The sequence below is a fragment of the Danio aesculapii genome, chromosome 20 (assembly GCF_903798145.1).
Source record: "Danio aesculapii chromosome 20, fDanAes4.1, whole genome shotgun sequence".
NCBI classification, from domain to species: domain Eukaryota; kingdom Metazoa; phylum Chordata; class Actinopteri; order Cypriniformes; family Danionidae; genus Danio; species Danio aesculapii.
In genome coordinates this window covers 41,835,041-41,857,412 of record NC_079454.1, presented here as the reverse complement: position 1 = coordinate 41,857,412, position 22,372 = coordinate 41,835,041, and the positions used below count along the sequence as shown (strand labels likewise).

The window sequence follows — 22,372 nt, the reverse complement described above, 5'->3', positions numbered from 1 at the left end:
TAACAAAAAAATGTGGTAAAAGTTAAGCGCTATGAACTTTCCAGACGCACTTTATATTGCAAATTTGCAATATTGTATAAGACATAAGTCTAGGATAACTGCTTATCCTTTAGGTCTGAATTAAACAATGAATGATCAGACTAAAACTAATCAAGAGCATTAGTTTTAATTTTGTTTGCTTGTTTTTTTTGTGTGCAGTGTTTGAATAACAGTGCAAAAAAAGATCCTGTAACTCATGCACATAAATAAATAAAGTCTTTTGAATCCTAATACGCAAATATTCTTTCCATCCACAGACTTGGCATATTTCTGTTGCATTTCTGTGGCAGTGAACTGAGTTCAGGTCATACAATTCTCCATAGAAGCTGTTCAATTATTCTGCGGAAGATCATAGATGACGTTCCAGTCTTGCCAAGCGTACATGCCTCCTGTACATTCAGACCACTCCAGCAGGCAATTTATACAGCATCTGTGTCTTTCCTTCAGACACTCTTCCTACTTTGTCTAGAATTTGAAATGCTCTCCCCGAGTGCACAGACACGGACGCCCTCTATGATGGAGGTGACGCTCAATTTAAAACAGAAAATCTTCTTTCCTTTACTTTCAGTGCATTCAAAACTAGTTCCAGAACTTCAGGTATTTTGATTTCCGCTGTAGCTTTTGTGTTTTTTTGCATCTTACTAGCTATTATTGAGACGACCTTCAATCATATATTGATTGCTGCCTTTAGTGGATCAATATTTCTGTCTGGTGTATAAAACAAATCCTGTTTGAAAAGACTGAACAAGTGTTTTTTTGAAAAAGTATTATTTTTACCCTTGTAAAACAGATTCATGGTAAAACTATAGGCATTATTTTAAATCATGTTACTTTCAATACAGTTCTGTCAGCTCATTATGTGCTTTATTAGTACCAAACAATTAATATGTTGTTTTAAAAACTGCATGTGTGGAACATAACTTCCCCCTTTTATTTTTAGATATATCTTTAAAATCTTTAATTATATTCTTAAATCTGAAAAACGTATCGGTCTTAGTTGATGCATGAATACTGTATTATATATACATTACATTATGCTCTTTTCATTACATTATAGAGCACATCTGGTCCAACAATCAATAAGGGTCTTTCAAATTATGTCCATTTATGCTTTTATTTTTTATGTATTAAAAGATCACTGAATTAATCAATCAGTTCAAGTTTTTGTTCTTTCCTCCATCTTTACTACCCTTTACTAAGCATGAAATGCAAAAAAGTGGTAACAATTTATAATAACTACACACTATGAAGCATTTGATTGTATTTTCATACTTTGTTAATTATTATTTTTTCTTTACTAAATTAAGTATCACATCATTTACAAACCAGTTATTTGAGAGAAGTTGCTGGTTTTTAAAGATTATTCAGAATGTGTAAGTAAATGATTAATAATCAATTCAAATGAACATTTTATTATTCAGGCATATATTAATAGTTAATTAGTATGTTTATAAATGCTTCATTAAGTTAACTTTATCCAGTTTTGTGACCTAATCTAAAGTGAGGACTATTTATGCTTTATAAATCCCTTATAAATGACAATTAAAGGCTCACTTATATATTTTAAACAGGAAAAAAAGAAAATAAACGACTTTATTAATTTTATTGATTTCAGGATACACAAATAAAACTGTACCAAATGAAAAATAAATCTTAACTAAAATCTTAACTAAAATAAAATAATAATAATTTTGACCTTAAAATGGTTCATAAAAAATGTAAAACTGCTTTTATTCTAGCCAAAATAAAACAAATAAGGCTTTCTCCAGAAGAAAAAATATTATCAGACATACTGTGAAAATGTCCTTGCTCTGTTAAAAATCATTTAGGAAATATTTTAAAAAGATTAAAAATTCAATGGGGGGCTAATAATTCTGACTTCAACTGTAGATCATATAGTAGGCATTATTTTAAATCATGTTACTTTCAATACAGGTCTGTCAGTTCAACATGTGCATTATGAGTACCAAACAATTAACGTGTTGTTTTAAAAACTTTTTTTTTTTAAAGTACAAATTTTAATCGGATTAAATTAATCAAAAATCCCTGTATACATGGTAGACTCTTAATCAGAGTATTGTCTTAATCGTATTAAAATAATCTGATTATTGGTGTCCATGTAAAAGTACTCACAGACTGCTGAGCTAAGGAATGTGCAATTCTAAATTAATTATTTTATTTATAGACAGAACCACAATTTGTCCCATAAACATGTACATACGTAAATACACTTCCTAATTACAAATTATAATACAATCAATCTAACAATTCTTTCCAAATATTTATTAAACTCATCTAGTGAAATTGTATTTATATTGCGATATATAAATCGCAGAATAAAAAAAATATGGCAATGTTAGATTTTTCCAATATCATGCAGCCCTACTTTAAAGCCTATTCTAAATGTTTCTGCTTTCCCCACACATTAGAATAAAGTACAAACAAACATGTTTCATTACATTGGAAAACTGTTTTTTAAAAGTCCATGCATCCTTAAAAATAAAAGGGAAATGTTTTCCAAAAAGACTTCGATTTTTACATGGAGGTTTATGTATGTGAAAGTGTTTGAATAATTTAAAAGTGTTATTCTCCCCAAACAGTTATGAAACATTTAGCAAAATACAGCTACCAAAAGCATCTCCCATTTTAACTCTAATGCATTTTAGCCATGCCAACGGAATTAAACCCAATTCAGATTCCAATTGAGAGTGTACAAAAGATAAACACTAAACTGAAAATGCAGTTACTTTTCAATATGCTTGTCCTTGACTGCTGGAAAAGGTCATCTCTGACTAAATGTGACAAAAGACTGGAGGCAGAGCTTTGAGATCATGCATATGAACCTCAGAGAGAGTGTGTGGCACTGAGTAATCACTGCAGTTGTCTATGAAGATTGTCAGTCATTCAGGTCACAGCAGAATGTCCTTGTATCTTTATATTTCTACTCTGGCAACTTTACGCCACTTTACCCAGCCATCACGACTCACATCATCAGTGATGCGACTCCCACAGAGAGCTTAAATATAGGACATCCACACCATCTGATAATGTTAGGCATAGATACATGAATAATGCCTTAATTTGTACAGGTTATTAAGAAGATCATCCAATAGGTGAAAAATCCCACAGAGTATACTTTGGCACACATTTTATAAGTTCATATATATAGGAGATGCTCTCATTTGTGTCTGCCAATCAAGCAGCCAATGAGAAGTGACATAGCTTTTGATCCATGACCTAGACATCACCTCTCAGACTACTATTAAAATAATGAGATCAATATCGAGATCAAGATCAATAAGAGATCATAGAAGGGGCAGGGTTTTTTTTCACTCAAACTGGCCAGAATCCAGAATCACACAGTTCTAACCTAAACTATTGCCATGTCCTACGAAGCAACTTTTGGGGAATTCTAGCAAACAAAAAATTCAAATAGGCAGTCATATTTTATTTCAGGATTCTTATTGGCAATTAGTCTTTAAATTTAACAATCTAAAACATATAGTCATTTGCTAGAAACTATTCAGAACACCCTAGCAACCACTGGGATTTACACAGAATGCCATTGCCAATGCTGAGTTTATATATACACGCACACACATCCCTCAGTATTATCATTGTGCTCTCATTATGACAGTAATGTGCAATATAAATATAAAGTTAGTGCAATATTTTCTAATATATTTTTGTAGTGCCTCTGTTAGTTATAACAGTTAGTTATAAAGTTTGTAATTAATAATTTAAACTGTACTAAAAGTTAAATTATAATACTATTTTTCAGATTTCTTATTAAGTCTTTCAATCTTTAACCTTCTGGGGACTGGAGAAGTTCTGATGTGCTCTGAAATTTGTCCTTTTTTAGATGCTTATAAGTGGCTTAAAGTCTAGTACATTTGTAAACAGCACAAACTGGGCTACAATAATACGTAAGCAACATTTATGTACAAGCTTGTGCTTTTGAGAAAAAAACTTTGTGTGGATAGTGAAAAACTAACATTTTGAGGTCACTAAAATAACTCAGAATATTCTGAATGTTCACAATACTTGAGAACTGGATCTTCTAGCCTTTTTGATTCAAATTTATGTAAAAATTGACTTACAGAAAACAAAATATTGATTTATTGTACGGTACGGTAGGGGTCACCTTTATCAGGCTTGCATTTCCTTTTGGTGGGCGTGGTTTACGACAGAAAGATTCAGTCGACGTTATTCTCGCTCAAATTAAAGCTGTATGGGTCATTCACATATAATATGAGAAGCACTTGTCACAAAACAGATGCTTTATACACATAAATACTTGTGCATAAATGTTCATTACTAACTTTTCTATGAACATGATTTGATTATAACTGCAGATCAATGACAGTGTGAAATGACAGTGAGCCTACTGTAACGTCTGCAATTATATAAAATAAATAAATAAATGCAACATATATGAACACATACAGACCCTTACCGTCTCTGAAATGCCATCAATTACAGAAAAACTACACACAGCATACACTTAGTCCTTACTTGGGTTGAAAAACAACACACAACATATTCCCCTCATGCTTCGCGTATGAGCGGGCACAGCCATTTGAATCTTTTTAGCTTGAAACTTCCAGTCTCATTCACTTCCAGTCGTTTTTAGATGTTAAAAACAGCTTGTTATGCTGCTTGATGTTGCAAACTGATATTTTATATTATATTATTCTGCTTTGTCTGTATAGCCATTCAAACACTTGTTTGTAGAGGTAGTAGTTTGACCATTTTCTGCAGTTTATTATTCCTAGTCATTTCTCCCATAGACCACGAATTGGAATTTCTAAAACAATCCCAAAAACTAGCGCACTTCCACATCGAAGAATAAGGGAATAGCCTACAGTCAGTGCAAACCTCTCATCTGTTTCTTTGATCTTCACTAGCACATGTAACCTCTGTTAGAAAGTAATTCCATCATTCCCAGTTCATAATAGTCCAAAAGGTGATTATGATAGTTAAACATGGCAGTTTGTTCATGGTTTAGGTTGCTGAAAGAATCATTTGCTCCTTTGTTTTTTTCTGGCTTCTCCTTTGTTTTTCCACACTTCACTCTCGCGTTTGTTTGTTTGCGTTTGTGAAATGATCGGATGTCTGAGAAGATAAAGACCTGCATAATGAGTTATACAGGTGAGGGGAGACTGAATAGAGAAAAGGAGGACAATGTGTTTAAAACTTTTCTGTTTTTAGTTTATTAAGAATATATTTAGCAATTACACAAAATAACTTAAGATTAACTAACTTCAATGTAGAGCTTTTTGTTTGGTGGAAAACAACAGAAAAGAACTTTATTCTGTTGGCAGAGCAAACAAAGACATACCTGTTATGCCTACAGGATTGAAGGTCTGTTTGATTATTTAGCAACAGAGCAAAATAAACTGAGCGATTAAAAATGTAAAACAAAATGAAAAATGAAGTACTTAAAATATTGCACCTGAGAAGGAGTGAAGCCAGACATTCTGAAGGCAGAAAAAACCAGAGGAACCTCAGCCTTGAGCAACATCTCTACGTAATGAGCGGTGCAGGAGTAGATTGGATGAATAGCTGACTGAGCGATCTCTATAGGGAGATGAACCTATAACGTAAAAGAAAATCCATTCAACTTTGAAGACAGAGTTCTATAAGCCAAAAATCGAAATCCCTGACCATTGCTTGATTTTCATAGACTTTAAGAAATAAACACTTTTCGGTAATGGATAAAAACCATTACCTATAATAAACAGAAAAACAAACAGCTGTTGTTTTGAGCACTGAACAGACACAAAACAACTACAGACAGTATTTAAAAGGTAGAGACTGGTGACTGCATTTGATTTAAGTGATTGCCAAGTGGGAAAGGATTAAAACGGCATAAAAAAAAACTGTATAGAAGAATAACATATTGATAAAAGAAATGAAAAGAAATGTTTTAAATGCAAACAAAGAATCCATGATATTTAATGACTTTGACAACAAAAACATTAAACTCCCTGGCTTTCAATGTCTGGAATAGACCTGCTATTCAATGATATAACCATGGTATTCTAGAAATTACATGACCTGTGGGAACCTGTGATGTATTGTGCAAGTGTGTGGTGTAAATGAGGATAAGCTATTATGGTTCCTGCATGTTATGCAACTGATTATAGTGCTTATATACAGTAAACATGGCATTTTTTGTCTGTTCTTCTTGCAAAATTATATGACAAACATATACAAACTAATTATCTTTTTTATATATTTTAGCTTTTACTATTTTGGGAATGAAAATAGCTTTTATTTTAATACAAAATACAAGCATTATGCAGCATTTCCCATTTTTCCAAAGAAAGAAAATTGTAAGCTTTTGGAAAGACATGGGGGTGAGTAAATAATGACAGAATTGAGTTCTTTTGATGAACTGTTTCTCTAGGGCTGCTCACCATCACAGAAAACTAAACACCACAGGTGCTAACGACACAGGCCAGATTTTATTAGCTGCCATTGTGTCTTCCTGTTTAGGGGGTCTGTGATGAATGTGAGGTTTTCCTGATTCTCCTCATTGTCTTTCAGCTGAACGATTTACATGCACATCCACTCTGACAGCAAAGAAATATGGAACTGTAATCAGACAAACTTGTGTGCGTGCAGAGCATTATCATACCCTGCACATATTTTTACAGCTGAAACTCTATTAACTGAGCTCTGTTTACTATCCGCCGTTCCGAGAAAAAGCAAGATTGCTCCATCCAAATTTTATGGGGTCCACAGTAATGACTATGCCCCAGTAATATCATGATATCCAGCATTTCCTCACAGTATTAACCTTTCCTATGCAAATGGAGATTAGAATGATAATGCAGGCCAAAATGCACAGCTGTGCTTACAGCACATGGATATGGAAGCTACAAAAGCATATACATATAAATTCAGGACATTACTAAACATGAGGGGGATGCAGCTGGTTTATTGGTTTAAAGAAAATTGCAACATGGGCTAAACTTGGGGAAAAGGCCAAAATAAATCTACCATTTATGTTCTTCCGAAAACTGATTTTCTGCCATGCAGTTACTGACTGCTGAAGCTTTCAAATCACACTTTATTTTAAGGTACAATTCTTATTAAAAAATAATTATTTATGACATTTGACTTAAACTCATAATTTATTAATATTAATATTTATTAAGGTAGTAGTTAGACTTAGGTATTAGGTTTGATTAGGCATGTAAAATAAGATCATGCAGATTATGTACTTTATAAATACTAATAAACAGCCAGTATCTTAATAATAGACAGGTAATAAGTCACAAGTAAAAATTGTTACTAATATTAAAATTTTACCCAAAATTTTAATTGCAATTCTGATGATGACATTTATTTATTATAGTGGCATATTTTACTTGTCAGAAGTAAAAAAAAAAACATGTAATGAAAATGTATTGTTTTTTTTAAATATATACTGCTTGTATTAAAACAGACAAAAAGAAAATGAACGAATGAATGAATTATTTAAACTATCTTACATTTTACTGTAATTACAGTCCCTCCAGGATTTTGCAGTCGATGAATTTAAAATCGCTAAATCAAGCAAACTCTGCATTTTTTCTTAAATGCCATGGACTTTCAAATTCTTGTTGCAAATTCGTGGTTTAGATGCTTTCTATGACATCATCACAACATGGATTCACCCAAAACAAAGGCCATGCAGATACAAACAACCTTTGCTAAGCCATGATTTTACATTTTATGCACATCTATATCATAGGTGGCAGTATATACCTTTACGCTGGTCTGCAAACGGAGAAAACACCGCATTTTAAATATGAGTAAACATACAAAGACGCATTTACCTACAAATAATACACAGAAAGGCCTTGGAAAAAAATTGAGGTTAGTGAAATCACTTAAAAACTTGTTGCGGGCACACCTCATAACACAGGCATATGTGGCATCTGCAGCGCACACTGATTCACGGCTGTTGCATAGATTCTTGTATTCCTATTTACCCATCTATACATGTAAAAAGAAAAACACTTTCTTTTTATTTTACTTCTTTAATGTGTGAAATGACTCAGGGGGTTTTGAAGTTTGAGCTGTTGTGCAGACACAATACAAATATATGGATACAAGATTTTTTTAAACATATTGTATCCTTTAAAAAGAGTGTGGAAACGCATTGCTTGCATACACTACCTGACAAAAGTCTTGTCGCCTATCCAAGTTTTAGAAACAACAAATAATAACTTGACTTCTAGTTGATCATTTGGTATCAAAAGTGGCTTTATTTGAAAGGCAAAGGTTTCTGGATTACGCTTATTTTACCAAAACAAAATGTGATCATGTCTTGATTTTTAATTATTTAATTAGGACAGTAAGGTCTGACTTTGCTTAGACAAAAGTCTTGTCACTTAAAAATAATGTTCAGTGTAGAATATAAAGTTATTGTGGAGTGGAAAACTAATTAATATTGAGTATGACTCTCATGAGCTTGGATAACTGCATCCATACATCTCTGCAATGTTTCAAATAACTTATTAATAAAGTCCTCTGGAATGGCAAAGAAAGCGTTCTTGCAGGACTCCTCAGAGTTCATCAAGATTCTTTGGATTCATCTTCAATGCCTCCGCCTTCATCTTTCCCCAGACATGCTCAATAATGGTAATGTCTAGTGACTGGGCTGGTAATGTCTAATCCTGGTGCATCTTGACCTTCTTTGTTTTCAGGAACTTAGATGTGGAGGCTTAAGTATGAGAAGGAGCGCTATCCTGCTGAAGAATTTGCCCTCTCCTGTGGTTTGGAATGTGATAGGCAGCACAAATGTCTTCATCACTAGCAACATCAACAGCCTGAGGTAACAACTAGAAATCAAGTTATTATTTGTTGCTCTTACAACTGGGATCGACAACAAGACTTTTGTCAGGTATATGATTAATGCATTTGGTTGCATTTTTTTCATGATGTACTGTTGACATGAAGTTAATACAGTATAATGCATTGTTTGCTTCATGTACATGCATTGTTGGCATGCTCTAAAGTTGACAAATAGCTACAAGCTATGAAAAAGAAAGATTAATGTAAAAGTATTTAAAGTGCACTTTAAATTTACTTTATTACTTTTGTTTCATTATTAATATGGTAATGAGTTAAATTATTTGGTTTCATATTAAATACTAAAATGTTATTTTATAAAGAACCCAATGTCTGGGTCTAGAAGTAATTTGAAAGTTTCATAAAGACTTATGTCTGTGGTATGTGGTATATATTTAAGGGAGGCTAATAATAATATATATATATATATATATATATATATATATATATATATATATATATATATATATATATATATATATATATATATATATATATATATATATATATATATATATATATATATATATATATATATATTTATTTTTTTATATTTATATATATTTTTTTTTACAGCAAATTAACACAAAAGGAGTTCATTTCAGGAGTCATTTCAGGCCGCAAAAATAAAAAAAAAGTCCTGCAAAATCCTGAAGGGACTGTAATTAATTTTAATTCTACAGAAATGTTTCTTTTTGTGTCACTTAAAAGAAACAAAGGATATGAGTGTGAGTAAATCATGGCATAATGGTATTTTTTCTAATGTGCTGTGTTTGCAATTCTTTGCTGCTGTCTTGATAGCTACTCAGCAAACATACTGAAATCTGGTATGAATGAGAAGAGAGAGAGAGTAAAAAACAACAACAACAAAAAAGTCCTGTGCTAATGTAATGGGCTGTAACTCACAGAGCTGTGCAGTCTCGGGGGCCACAGGAAGGCAGACGGCAGCAGACGGGAGAAACGCAAGAGCAAACTCAGAGAGCGGCCCACATCACCGTGCATGAGCAGAAAAACTGTAGAAGCAAACCAATCGTGACCAGGATAACCACCTTGAAAATAGGCTGACACCTGGGTCAAGGAATCTTAAGTACATTCTAGAGGTTGACCTATTTGAGGTCTTATGCTAGGGAACAAGGATCTGATGGCAATAATGCTGATAAATAGCATCAAAAAGTATTAGAAATTGTTCATGCTTAGAAATGCATGATTGGCATATCATTATACCATAAAACCAAAGGCATGATCTGCAAAATGATTATGACAGAGCTTTTCTTGTATGTCCTGAGTCCTGAGGTTTTGCTGTTGTTGCTTTAATACAGTGGATTTGAACCAATTGATCTAAAGGTTATTTTTAATATGTGAATAAAGAGTAAAGTTGCCTTTTAAACAGTATGTGTCATTTCTTTTTCAAGAATGCATTCAATTGATCAAGTGTGGCAGTAAAGCTTTTTTAAATATCACAAAACCTTACTACTTAATAAAAATTCTGTCCTTTCAAACTTTCCATCTATAAAATAATCTTAAAAATATGTAGAACAGTTTCGATATAATATCATGTTAAATGTTTTCTGAATGATTAATTATAATAGGGTAAAGGATGCTGAAAATTCAGTTTTGCCATCACAGGAATAAATTACAGCCGAACAAACATATAAATACATTCCATTCATACAAAAAAATGAAATTTTTAACCAAATAAACGCAGAGCAAAAGTAGTTCATAACAGATTCTTGTTGCACTACATGAATTGGATTATCATTTATCCTACAAACTGTTTTAAAGGTTTATTGGGGCTAAATGTCTCAAGTAAATTTCCATTGGTTAGATCATTTGTAATATAATTTTTTATTTTTGAAGTATGACTTGCTTATTCAATAATATTTGGGAAATAATTCATCAAAATAGAAATATATTTTTAAAAAAACATTTTACCATATTTTCTTTTAAATATTATTAAAGAAAATAATAAAATGTAAATAAATTAACAAAAAATGTAATAAATGAAACAAAAAAAAAGATCTATCTGGTTTAAATAAATATTTACCATGTTAAACTTAACGATAAATTACTTGGAAGTTACTTGGAAACTACTTTTTTTTTTTAAAAAAAAAGGTTGTGTTGCTTGTTTAAACTACTCATCTAAAATTTTTTGAATTTTTTGGGGGACAAATTATTAGTTTTATGTTCAATCAACATACATTTGTTTAGTTAACTTGATCGTAATGTTGTCAGCAGAATAAAATAAATCACTAACTACAAACACTGACTGTTTTTCAGCATAGTACCTGCTTTGTCAGGGGTTGCCAAAGCCAAATGAACTGCCATATTTTTTTAACAGGCGTTTCTTCCAGTCATAACCCAGCACTGAGAGTCAATAACTTCCACATTAACATAACTTATATGTGTGTATGTAGAGTATTTATGTACAGCTGCAGTCAAAATTGTTTGCCCTCCTTCGAATTGCTTATTTTTAAAAAATATTTCCTAAATTATGTTTAACAGAGCAAGGACATTTTCACAGTATTTCCTATAATGTTTCATCTTCTAGAGAAAGTCTTATTTGATTTATTTTGGCTAGAATAAAAGCAGTTTTTATTTTTTTAAAACCATTTTAAGGTTAATATTATTAGCTCCCTTGCCTAATTAACCTAGTTAAGTCTTTAAATTGCACTTTAAACTGAATACTAGTATCTTAAAAATATCTAGTAAAATATTATGTACTGTCATCATGGCAAAAATAAAATAAATCATTTATTAGAAATCAGTTATTAAAACTAATACGTTTAGAAATGTGTTGGAAAAAATATTTCTGTTAAACAGAAATCGAGGAACAAAATATACAGGGGGCTAATAATTTCGCAGGGCCAATAATTCTGACTTCAACTGTATGTACATACATCAAATGACCACATTGTGCAAAAATTCTTACAATAAGTTGCACATCACTTGACTCTTTTCATAAATAATGAGGAGGATACAGAGCTCAGAGGTGACCTTGACACGTTGCTGAGAGAGAAACTCCTGACAGTGTTTCAGCAGAAGACACAAATCCTGCTCTGAATCTTCTCTCAGCAGCTTCAGGAACTTGCCATACCTACACACACACGCACGCATGCACGCACACACACATATAAATGTATACGTACGCACACACACAAACACACAGACAGCTTCATTTAATCCCCTTTTCAATAAGACCTTGCTAAACAAAGGTGAAAAGACATTGTTAAAATAGTTCTTCCCCAAACACCAACTTGTTTGCATTTACATAATTAGAACTTTCTCAAGGCAATACTTCTTGACTAATAAGAACAAATTTTGCAAGCAAAAATAAATTAAGTTTTATCATGCATATACAGTCTCTCCCTGGGAAACACAGCAACCAAATGAAGGTTAACAGGGAGTTACAATTATCCCAATGTGCCGAGCACTAGAATGCATTGGCTGATTATAGCCATTGTGGATTGCCTTAAGACAAAATACAGTATCTAAATGGGTTCATATTGCGTTTAGCTATACTGCTGAAAGCCAAGCAGTGTAGGAATAAATCTTTCTGAGTAGTTGTTCAGCAAAAACAACATTCCTAATTGGTATTTTTGTCCTGTTCTACAAATATGACCAACTGGAGTTTGACGTTTCGTAACACAGAGTTTAAAAAACACTGATTCAGTAATATTATCGATTTGACTTAACTGACAACGAGTTTTTGGTAGAGGTATTGTTGCTGTATTGAACTTCTTTTATAATTGATATTCATTTATACATAAAAATAAATTTTCCAACAGTAAAGACGCATTCAAATAAAAAGCATGAATAATATTATTATAACAACACTATAATTACTTTATATAAACATTAACAAAATTATTACATTTCCACCAGGGTTTCTTGTAATTTTACAGAGTTACTACTGAAGTTTTATTAACAGTTTATTAAATACAATTAAATATAGTTACAATATATATATATATATATATATATATATATATATATATATATATATATATATATATATATATATATATATATATATAGATAATTTATTTAAAATTTAAATAAATGGAAAAAAATGTAATAAATAAAAGAACAAAATTATGTCTATATAGTTTAAAGGGCACCTATGATGAAAATCAACTTTTGTAAGTTGTTTTGACAGAACTGTGTGTAGGTGTAGTGTCCACTGACATATTGGAGTGATTTAAACACAACAAGCTTCTTTCTTTAATTTCCTGATGTTAAAATAGGACCCAAATCCCAGTGATTGTGGGCCTCAAAACCCACCGCAACGTGATGTAGTAGTGCAGTTTTTCCTGCCCACCGAATTGATTGACAGGTGCCATCTTTCTATAACAGCATATATAGCTTACACGTCCACGGAACATTGTTTGCAAATAAAAACCTTGAATTGAATATTTGTTACAACACTCTGTTTTATAAGTTCAATTTTTTTTAAAAAACAGAGCATGTTTGTTATAAAGACAGTAAAATCGCTATGTAATTCTTGACTGCTATAATCACCATGGCTGCACGGTGTCAGTAAATGCTAATATATTTGTATTATGTACTGCAAATGGCATTTTGTGTGACTAATCATTTTAGAAAGGCTTAAATAAACTTCACCACAAATAAATCAAATAAACTTACTTGGTATTTTTGACTAATGAGCTGTATTTCAGCTTCATCCGAATCTGTCTCTGTCACTGACTGCTGTTTATCTGACGTAACGCATGATAAGACACAGACACGCATGTGGGAATGGTGGGTGGGGAGAAGCAGCTCATTTGCATTTAAAGCCACAGGCAACAAAAACAGCTACACTATACTCAGACACCAAAATGAGCATATTCTGGAGGCTATAATAAATTATCTGATGGGTATTTTGAGCTGATATTTTACAGACACATTCTAGAGACACCAAATGCTTGTCTTACATCTTGTAAAAGGGGTAAAATAGGTGCCCTTTAAATAAAAATTTACTATGTTAAACTAAATAAAAGCTAGAAATAGTTTCTTGGAAATAATATTAAAAAAAATTGAGAATATTTTGGGCACAAATAAATTTTTAATGTTTAATTCACTTTAATTTGTTTAGTTAATTTAATCATTAACGTTGGGACAACATTAATTAATTGTTTTTTATTGTTTATTGTTTTTATTATAATGAACTGTTTGTTTGATTATTTTATAATCATTTTTTTATTTATACTATAACTAACGATAATCCTGGTTTCCAAGTTAATTAATTTTGGGGATATTTAGACATCACAATACATATTTTAATGTACTACAAAAGTTTCAACTTGATTAATCTATTTACTAACCCTATAAACTGCTCTAAAATTCAGCCTTTGATATGCCATATATTTTACCTGAGTGATATTTCCACACCTAACTGCTCCACAGACGACAGGCTTCGAGTCTTTACACTGTGATCCACCACTGAAAAAAAAAAAAAAAAGGAAAAAAAATGACTTCCCATTTACACCGCCTCTTTAAATACTCATTTAATACCAATAAATGGACCACAGAGTAGCAAAAGAGCACTGCGAAAATGCGCTGTTAAATAATACATTTTCATCTCAGCATTGGCTTACCCACAAATCAACATCAGCTGCGTAATCTACATTCATCATGCTTAAGAATGGCTTTAATTGAGTGAATGCCCTTGGTGAGACGGAAATGGGCCCACTGATATAATTATAGGGCCATTCCTCCATCCTCATTAATATAACAACAATGTCAGTATTGTAATGATGACATAATGCAGATGGATATGCACCTTGTGAAGTGACTGGTCTTGACTGGCTGGCCAACGAGCCAATAGGAGTGAGGAGTTAAGGAAAAAAGACAAATCACATTTCCTTCTGCTCACATCAGTCAGCGATTATGACATGAACAGCTAAATGAGCTGTAGCATAACAACTCGCCATTTCTGCTCTGCGAAACGAGAGAGGATATGAACCCAGAAGCAGACACAAATGCTGAAGCTTTAACACTATAATACTTTCCATGTCAGGCATACTGTACATTTAAACTATGGAGATCAAAATTAGCTAACACTTAACTATAAAGCTTCTGAATTTGACTCCAAAGGTCATTGTTTAGTCCTATTTAAAGTTGTCCTAACAGATGTAAAAGAGGAGTTTTTAGCATAATCCATGACTTACACTACATATTTTCTGAAGCACAGTAAAAACAGATTTAAAAAATAAAACTGATTAGTTATTAATGTTAATCTAGTATATGGTGGTCATTTCTTTAAAGGTGCCATAGACTGAAAATATGGATATACTTAGTAGGCATAGGTGAATTATAAGAGGTCAATATATGGAGATGGCATACCATGAGCTTCATGGTAATTTTGTGTAAATTTATTCTCGTGTAAATTTGGAAAGTGTAAAATACAGGTGAAAAACAGGCTAATAGTTGCAAAACTCTGAAGATCCAAATGCACTCATTAACATGTACACTTCAAGCTGCATTTGATTAGCCACATTGTTTTCTAGTGAGATTATAATAATTATATATTTCCCCTTATTTTTAAGTTAATCTAAGATTTTATTATACTTACTGTGTACATGGGATTTCTATTTTGAAAATGGAGTGTAAAAGGAGCTTTTCTGTGAAAAAAACAGCCAAGCTCTGTCTTCATAGTGCATCAGAACGCCAAATGCGAGATATATGAATTATGCATTTATTCAATGCCACCCCAAAGAGTCATAAGGTCTGTTTATCTGTATCTTTTGTTAGTTTAACGTTCATTTTGTGAATTTGCCACATTTCTGTTTAATAGAGCAACAGACAAATGTGTTTGTTTTTAATGAGACAACAAACGCATATAAACTATAGTTTAGAACAGATATTATCCACAACACAATCAATTGTCATTTAATAAGGAATCAAATCAATTTCATTCATTCATTCATTTTCTTTTCGGCTTAGTCTTTTTATTAATCTGGGGTCGCCACAGCGGAATAAACCACCAGCTTATCCAGCATATGTTTTATGCAGTGGATGCCCTTCCAGCTGCAACTCATCTCTGGGAAACATCCAATCGCACTCATACACTACAGACAATTTAGCCTACCCAATTCACCTGTACCACATGTCTTTGGACTGTGGGGGAAACCGGAGCACCCGGAGGAAACCCACACGAACGAGGAGAGAACATGCAAACTCCGCACAGAAACGCCAACTGACCCAGCCGAGGCTTGAACCAGCGATCTTCTTGCTGTGAGGCGACAGCACTACCTACTGCACCACCGTGTCGCATCAAGTCAATTTGTTAAAATATTTTTTGACAACTTAAGTATGATTATTTTTCCTGGTGTGTGTGTGTGTGCGCACGCGCGCGCGAGAGAGAGAGAGAGAGAGAGAGAGAGAGAGAGAGAGAGAGAGAGAGAGGAGAGAGAGAGAGAGAGAGAGAGAGAGAGAGAGAGAGAGAGAGAGAGAAGAGAGAGAGAGAGAGAGAGAAAGAAAGAGTGGCACTGACATGAGCTGCAGAAACATGAGAGCAGAGCTCATTAATTTTCATGACCCTTCCAAATATGGTCAAATAAGACTTTTCTACCATAGGGGTAAATTATAAGCCTCTAAATGGGTTTGTAAAATAGTTTCTGAAGAATCTTTTTACTTACCTAGGCTAAGATATCAGAAAACAATTTAACATATTGCATTAAATGCATCCTATGCCACTTTTTAATTATCTGACAAACATAGCGTGGTTAATTTCCTTCATTCATCACCCAATTACACCGAAAAAAATGATTCATTGGATTCACTCCTTTTTTTTAGTTAAGTGGTTGCAAACAATTTATATTGGTTGAATTTAAACAAAAAAATATTATTTTGTAATGTTCAACTTAAATGGTTTGTTTAAATTCAGCTAAATTGTTTGCGACAATTTGCAAATGAACCATTTTTTTCAGTGTAGCCAGCAATTTTATTTAGACAAATGTTGGTTTCAAATTATCTGCTTTCAAGTGATTCACAAAATCAGTGTAACTGAATTATAACTGGTTCATAAAATTAATAAAACAAAAGCTTCCAAGTAGAACATTATGAGTCATTATAAGTCCAATTATGAGTCATTATAAGTCCAATCAGACAATATCATAACCTGATATTCAATAGATAAAACAAACATATAAATCAATGAAAAATGAATTAGTTATATTATACAATTAATCATATATGCTACAACCTGAATAAAAGTGCATTGGAGTAAAACTTTGCAAGCAGCATATTCAATTGTGCTTTCAGACTTTGGACTTCACTCATATATAAAAAGAGATGCTTGTCATTCAAATAAAAGTTCTTGAGTGTTCCAGAACACAGACTACTAATAATCTCCACAGTTAACTGACTTCTGACCCTCCGCATACTCACACAAAGAGTTTCAAAGTCTTTCAAAGTACGAAAACTTCAGCACACAGAGATTAAAAAGAAAAGTTTTGTGAGAGAAAGACATTTTGAAAGATCTTTGATGTCATAGAGTCAAATTCAAAGCAATGTAATCATAATTTTCAAGACTTATTATAAATCTAAAACACAACAATAGGTTGAGCGGAGTGTGAATTTGGTCAAATCTTTGTTGTCACAATAATCAAGCTCGAGCATGCAGATATTTCTTGCAGCAGGGATTTAAACAAAAGAGAATGACCAATATTTTTTATAAGAACCATTATGTTTAATAAATGAAAAACCCACTGAGCCATTCAACTATTCAGCTGTTTACTAAATAATTCTGTTTGTATGAATCGAAAGCTGACAAATGCCTTCTGGAAGGATTTTAATAATTGTACCATGGTGATCCCACAGGTAGAACGCAGAATTTCAAATATATCCTTTCAGAATCTAATTACTTTCCTGTTATGAGAAGAGAAATTGTAACACACAAGTGCATATTTAACCTTGTGCATTTCTTAATTCATACACACATCTCTGTTGTCTGGCAGAAACTTGATAATAAATAAAAAACATATCTTTAAACACTGAAGTGCTTTTGACTGACCTTTATATTCTGCCGGTGGAAAGAAGCAGTCATTGGATGAAGACGAGAGATGCAGAACGACCATCTCCAACAGATCGGCAAGCACTATGGGGGCAGCAAATAAAAAAGAAGAAACTTGAACTGCCATACCAATTTCCTTTGAATCAAACCTCAAGTCTCCAGCAAAAGAGCCTCTGTAATATAAAAAAGTGTATGCTAGAGAAATCAAATAATGTCTTGAGCAACAGTACACTCAGTTTAAATACAGTTTATGCCAGCTTCTTTAGAAATGATTATTTGTTATTTTGAACACAAGATGAAAACTGTGTTTTATGTGCAAATGTTGCAGTTTCAATTGCACATTAGAATCACATCTTTGAATGGAAAAAGCTACTGTTATGTAGTAACAATGCCAGATACTTATGATGCTAGATCCCAAATAAATAATGGTTTGACAATTTAATGCAAGAAAATTCCATTTTGAATTAAAAAGGTCATCTCAAGAGTTTTTTTTTTTTAATTGTATTTGTTTTTCCCTCCGGTACATTTTTAATTTGCTAAAACGATCATAACTTAGCTTTTTTAATGAATATGTTTCACTATCTCATTGACCCTTAAAATTAAACAGGCCATTTTGTGCTGTTTTGCCTTTAGGACCTCTATGTAAATACCCTCTTTGCATGTTAAATGAGTAACAACACTGACTCACAAGCTGCAGCTTTGCTGTCGAGCCCAATATCACTTAAACTGACCCATCTTTCAATTTTTTGCAAAGCCTGCATTGGACTTTGACAGGATCACGAAATTGAAATGTTGTGATGAAAAGGGCTGGATTGTGCTAGAACAGGTTTGCCACTGAAAAGGATGGGAATTATGATTAGAGTCTTTGGACCTTTCTTACCTGACTGTGACATGTTGTTTAAAAAAAAGGATTTTTTTATTACTGACCCTTGCAAATACATAAACTTCAGCACCTCGCTGTGAATATTTGACTGAATGTCGGTCATACCGTATCCTGTGAGAGTGTTTGACTTTGTCGCCATGATCTTGCAGAACTGTCTCCTGCAGTCATCCATCCAGCTAGCATCCTTCTCTGTTTCTTTAGACGAGGTAAGGAAAGCACCAATTTCCGACTCTGAAAAAAAGTAGATAGATAGACAGACAGACAGACAGACAGACAGACAGAAGGACAGACAGACAGACATATAGATAGAACAATAAAAAGAATGACAGACAGACAGACAGATAGACAGATTGACAGATATATATAATTATTATAATAGACAGATATGTTATTTTCATTTATATGTTCTAACATGTTCCATGTCCTTATATATTTGTCAACAGAATAAAAAGTCAAGTTTTATAATCTTGTCTTTTTGGGCCATCAACAAACAGTTCTTTTTTCAGAAATGTCATTGATGAACACTGTACACAATATATAGTCATTTACTCTTGACTTTTACCTTTGCAAAGTCTATGAAAGTTTATGGCACTTGAAAATACCATCTATACAACAATTTGGCCTTCAATATGACTGCAAACTGACTCATGCCTAGCAAACATTTAAAGACTGTCATACAAAAAAAAAAGAAAAAAAACAGACACTGAATAGGCCTTTACCCACATGCTGACGCTTGTTCCTAAAGGATGAATGTTTACTAGGCGTTAAGAACCTCTAGTCCCTATTTATTGAGCTGGAAACAGCTGTCACGCTGAAATAAAGATGCATCGCCGTGACAGTAAAGAAGAGAAATGAGTCTGTCATAAAGAGAGAAAGTGTCCTTGAAGTTACTGCAGAGTATAAACAACACTGAACTACATAGTAAACTTAGAGAACTGCTTCCACATATTAGAACAATGCTACATGTATAATGCTTAATGCTTGAAATGATGGTTCTTACCCTGTTTAGTCCGAAGAATCTTGGGCACGTCGAATATATAATACTTAGGCAGAGGGTAGGTAGACACTATTGGCCATGGGTAAGGGTCATTCCCCTAAAAGAAAGATGAGATATTTACATTTATTTTCTTTTTAAAATTTCTGTATGCTTTTTTTTCAGCAGAAAGCAGCTAAATTTTATTTCATCCAGATTCTGTAGGGAGCAAAATCTATTTTTATTATTATGGTTAATTAACTATTAATTTTATTTACTTAATTATTTAACCAGGAATGTCCCATTGACATGCAATATTCCTTCTACCAGAGAGTCCTGGTCAAGACAGGCAGCATAGGACAGAGTTACAAAAAAAAAAAAAAAAACATATGTTTATATATGCTATATAGTTGAAGTCAGAATTATTAGCCTCCCTGAATTATTATCCCCCTGTTTATTTGTTTCCCCAATTTCTGTTTAACAGAGAGATTTTTTCAACAAATTTCTAAACATAATAGTCTTAATAACTCATTTCTAATAACTGATTTATTTTATCTTGGAACTTGGAAAATGCTGTTCTATGAACTTTCTACACATCAAAGAATCCTGAAGACATCACAGTTTCCATAAAATATTACGCAGCACAACACTGATATCAAAAAATACATTATTAGAGAGTATTAAATTAGCATATTGTGATCATTTCTTAAGCATGTGACACTGAAAGTGAAAGACTAAAGGCTTCTGAAAATTAAGCTGTACTTTTAAAAAATTATCTACATTTTGAAAAACAATTACTTTCAGATATATTATTTGTAATATTTGACAACATATTCAGTATCCCTGAAAAGAACATTTTCTAAATCCATCACTGTGCCAGAACATTTTTCCCTTTGTTGCAACAATACTAAATATGTCTTGCAATATCAAATCAAGGGATTGACTTCAATAGAAAACAAAAGAAAAACAAAAGAATAATACACAAGGACTTTGTTTGTCAGACACAAAAGGCTGCAGGTTTTTTTTTTTTTAGTTCCAGTCATGGTAATCACCTAAAGATGTGTTGAGTCATCAACCAACCAGAGCCTCATTTTAATCCTGTATGCCATAAATGTCGTATTCAGTCATCACTCAAACTGTCACACTGTATGCATCCACTGCCTTGTTTTTGTAACTACTTCGCAAAACCACTTTACAAAAAAGGCTTTCACTCATTTAGAATAAAAACATAGATTTTTCTTTTCACAGCAATTAAATGATGCCAGAGACATCTGAAATATTGGAAAATAAACAGGCAAAGTGACAATAATCTCTCTACGGAGATTTGAACGCTGATATGTGAATGCTGATATTTGAGAACATTCTTGGGGATATTTCACTCAAAAATGAAAATTCTGTCATAGTTTACTCACCCTTCACTAATTCAAAACCTATTTGAGATTCTTTCTTCTGTTGAACACAAAAGAAGACATTTTGAAAAATGCTAGTAGCTTGCACCCATTTACTTTCATAATATTGCTTCCCTACTAAGTAGAAGTGTGCCGACAACCATTATCTTTTTAAATAAAAATGGAAGAAAGACTTTCTTAAAGGTTTAAAACCACATGAGGGAAAATAAATGATGAGGTCATTTTCATGTTTTGGTCAACTATCCCTTTGAATTCATAGAATATTGACTGCAAAAGAATGCAAAATCAGCCTCTAACATTAATTCATACATTCATTTTCCTTCGGCTTAGTTCTTTATTTATCAGCAGGATGAACCGCCAATTATTCCATATGTTTTATGCAGCGAATGCCCTTCCGGCTGCAACACAGTACTGGGAAACACCCTGTACACCCATACATTCTCACATTCACACACACACACACTCATATACTGCGGCCAATTTAGTTCATCAATTCATTTATAGCGCATGTCTTTGGGTGCTCCGGTTTCCCCACAGTCCAGAGGAAACCTACGCGAACACTGGAAGAACATGCAAACTCCACACAGAAATGCAGACTGCCCAGCTGAGACTTGGATCAGCAACCTTTTTGCTGTGAGGCAAAAGTGCTAACCATTAAGCCACCATGCCACCCCTAGCCTCTGACAATAACATAATAAATCACACTTCATGTACCTTCATTCAGTCATTCAATCATTCATTCATTCATTCATTTTCCTTCGGCTTAGTCCCTTATTTATCAGGGGTTGCCACAGCGGAATGAACCACCAACTATTCCAGCATTCCAACTATTCCAGCATTGTGCCCTTGCAGCCACAACCCAGTAATGGGAAACTTCATCTAACTTTTTGGAGTAAAATACCCAGTATACTTCTTTTTATTTGTTACGATCAAATGAATACAGTAGCACTATATATCAACAACATCCTCATCTGTACACAGTTAACTACACATACAACTATAAACATATAAAAGAATATCCTCTCACTTTCTGCAAGGCTCTAGGAGGAAGTTTTCTCTCAGATGGACCGCCAACTGCACAGATTCGAACTAGGATGTGGTTTCTCTCCACAGACAGTCCATCAATGATGAATTCCCTGAGGATTATAGAGTCAGTATAAACAAACAAGAAAAAAAACTGCAACCTCTTTTCACAGTATGTTTACATC

The 22,372-nt window shown here is 32.9% G+C and overlaps 1 protein-coding gene across 1 annotated transcript in view; it reads right to left on the bottom strand.

The window, feature by feature from the left end:
- Positions 1–22,372, bottom strand: part of tbc1d32 (TBC1 domain family, member 32) — a 72,472-nt gene that overhangs the window by 12,411 nt on the left and 37,689 nt on the right. The window contains exons 25-32 of the mRNA XM_056481515.1: positions 22,192–22,300; positions 19,783–19,876; positions 18,888–19,013; positions 17,900–17,983; positions 14,256–14,325; positions 11,865–11,980; positions 9,793–9,947; positions 5,495–5,635 (exon numbers count right to left, since the gene is read on the bottom strand). Of these exons, the coding sequence (XP_056337490.1) occupies positions 5,495–5,635; positions 9,793–9,947; positions 11,865–11,980; positions 14,256–14,325; positions 17,900–17,983; positions 18,888–19,013; positions 19,783–19,876; positions 22,192–22,300 (895 nt within the window). The remainder of the gene's footprint in view (positions 1–5,494; positions 5,636–9,792; positions 9,948–11,864; positions 11,981–14,255; positions 14,326–17,899; positions 17,984–18,887; positions 19,014–19,782; positions 19,877–22,191; positions 22,301–22,372) is intronic.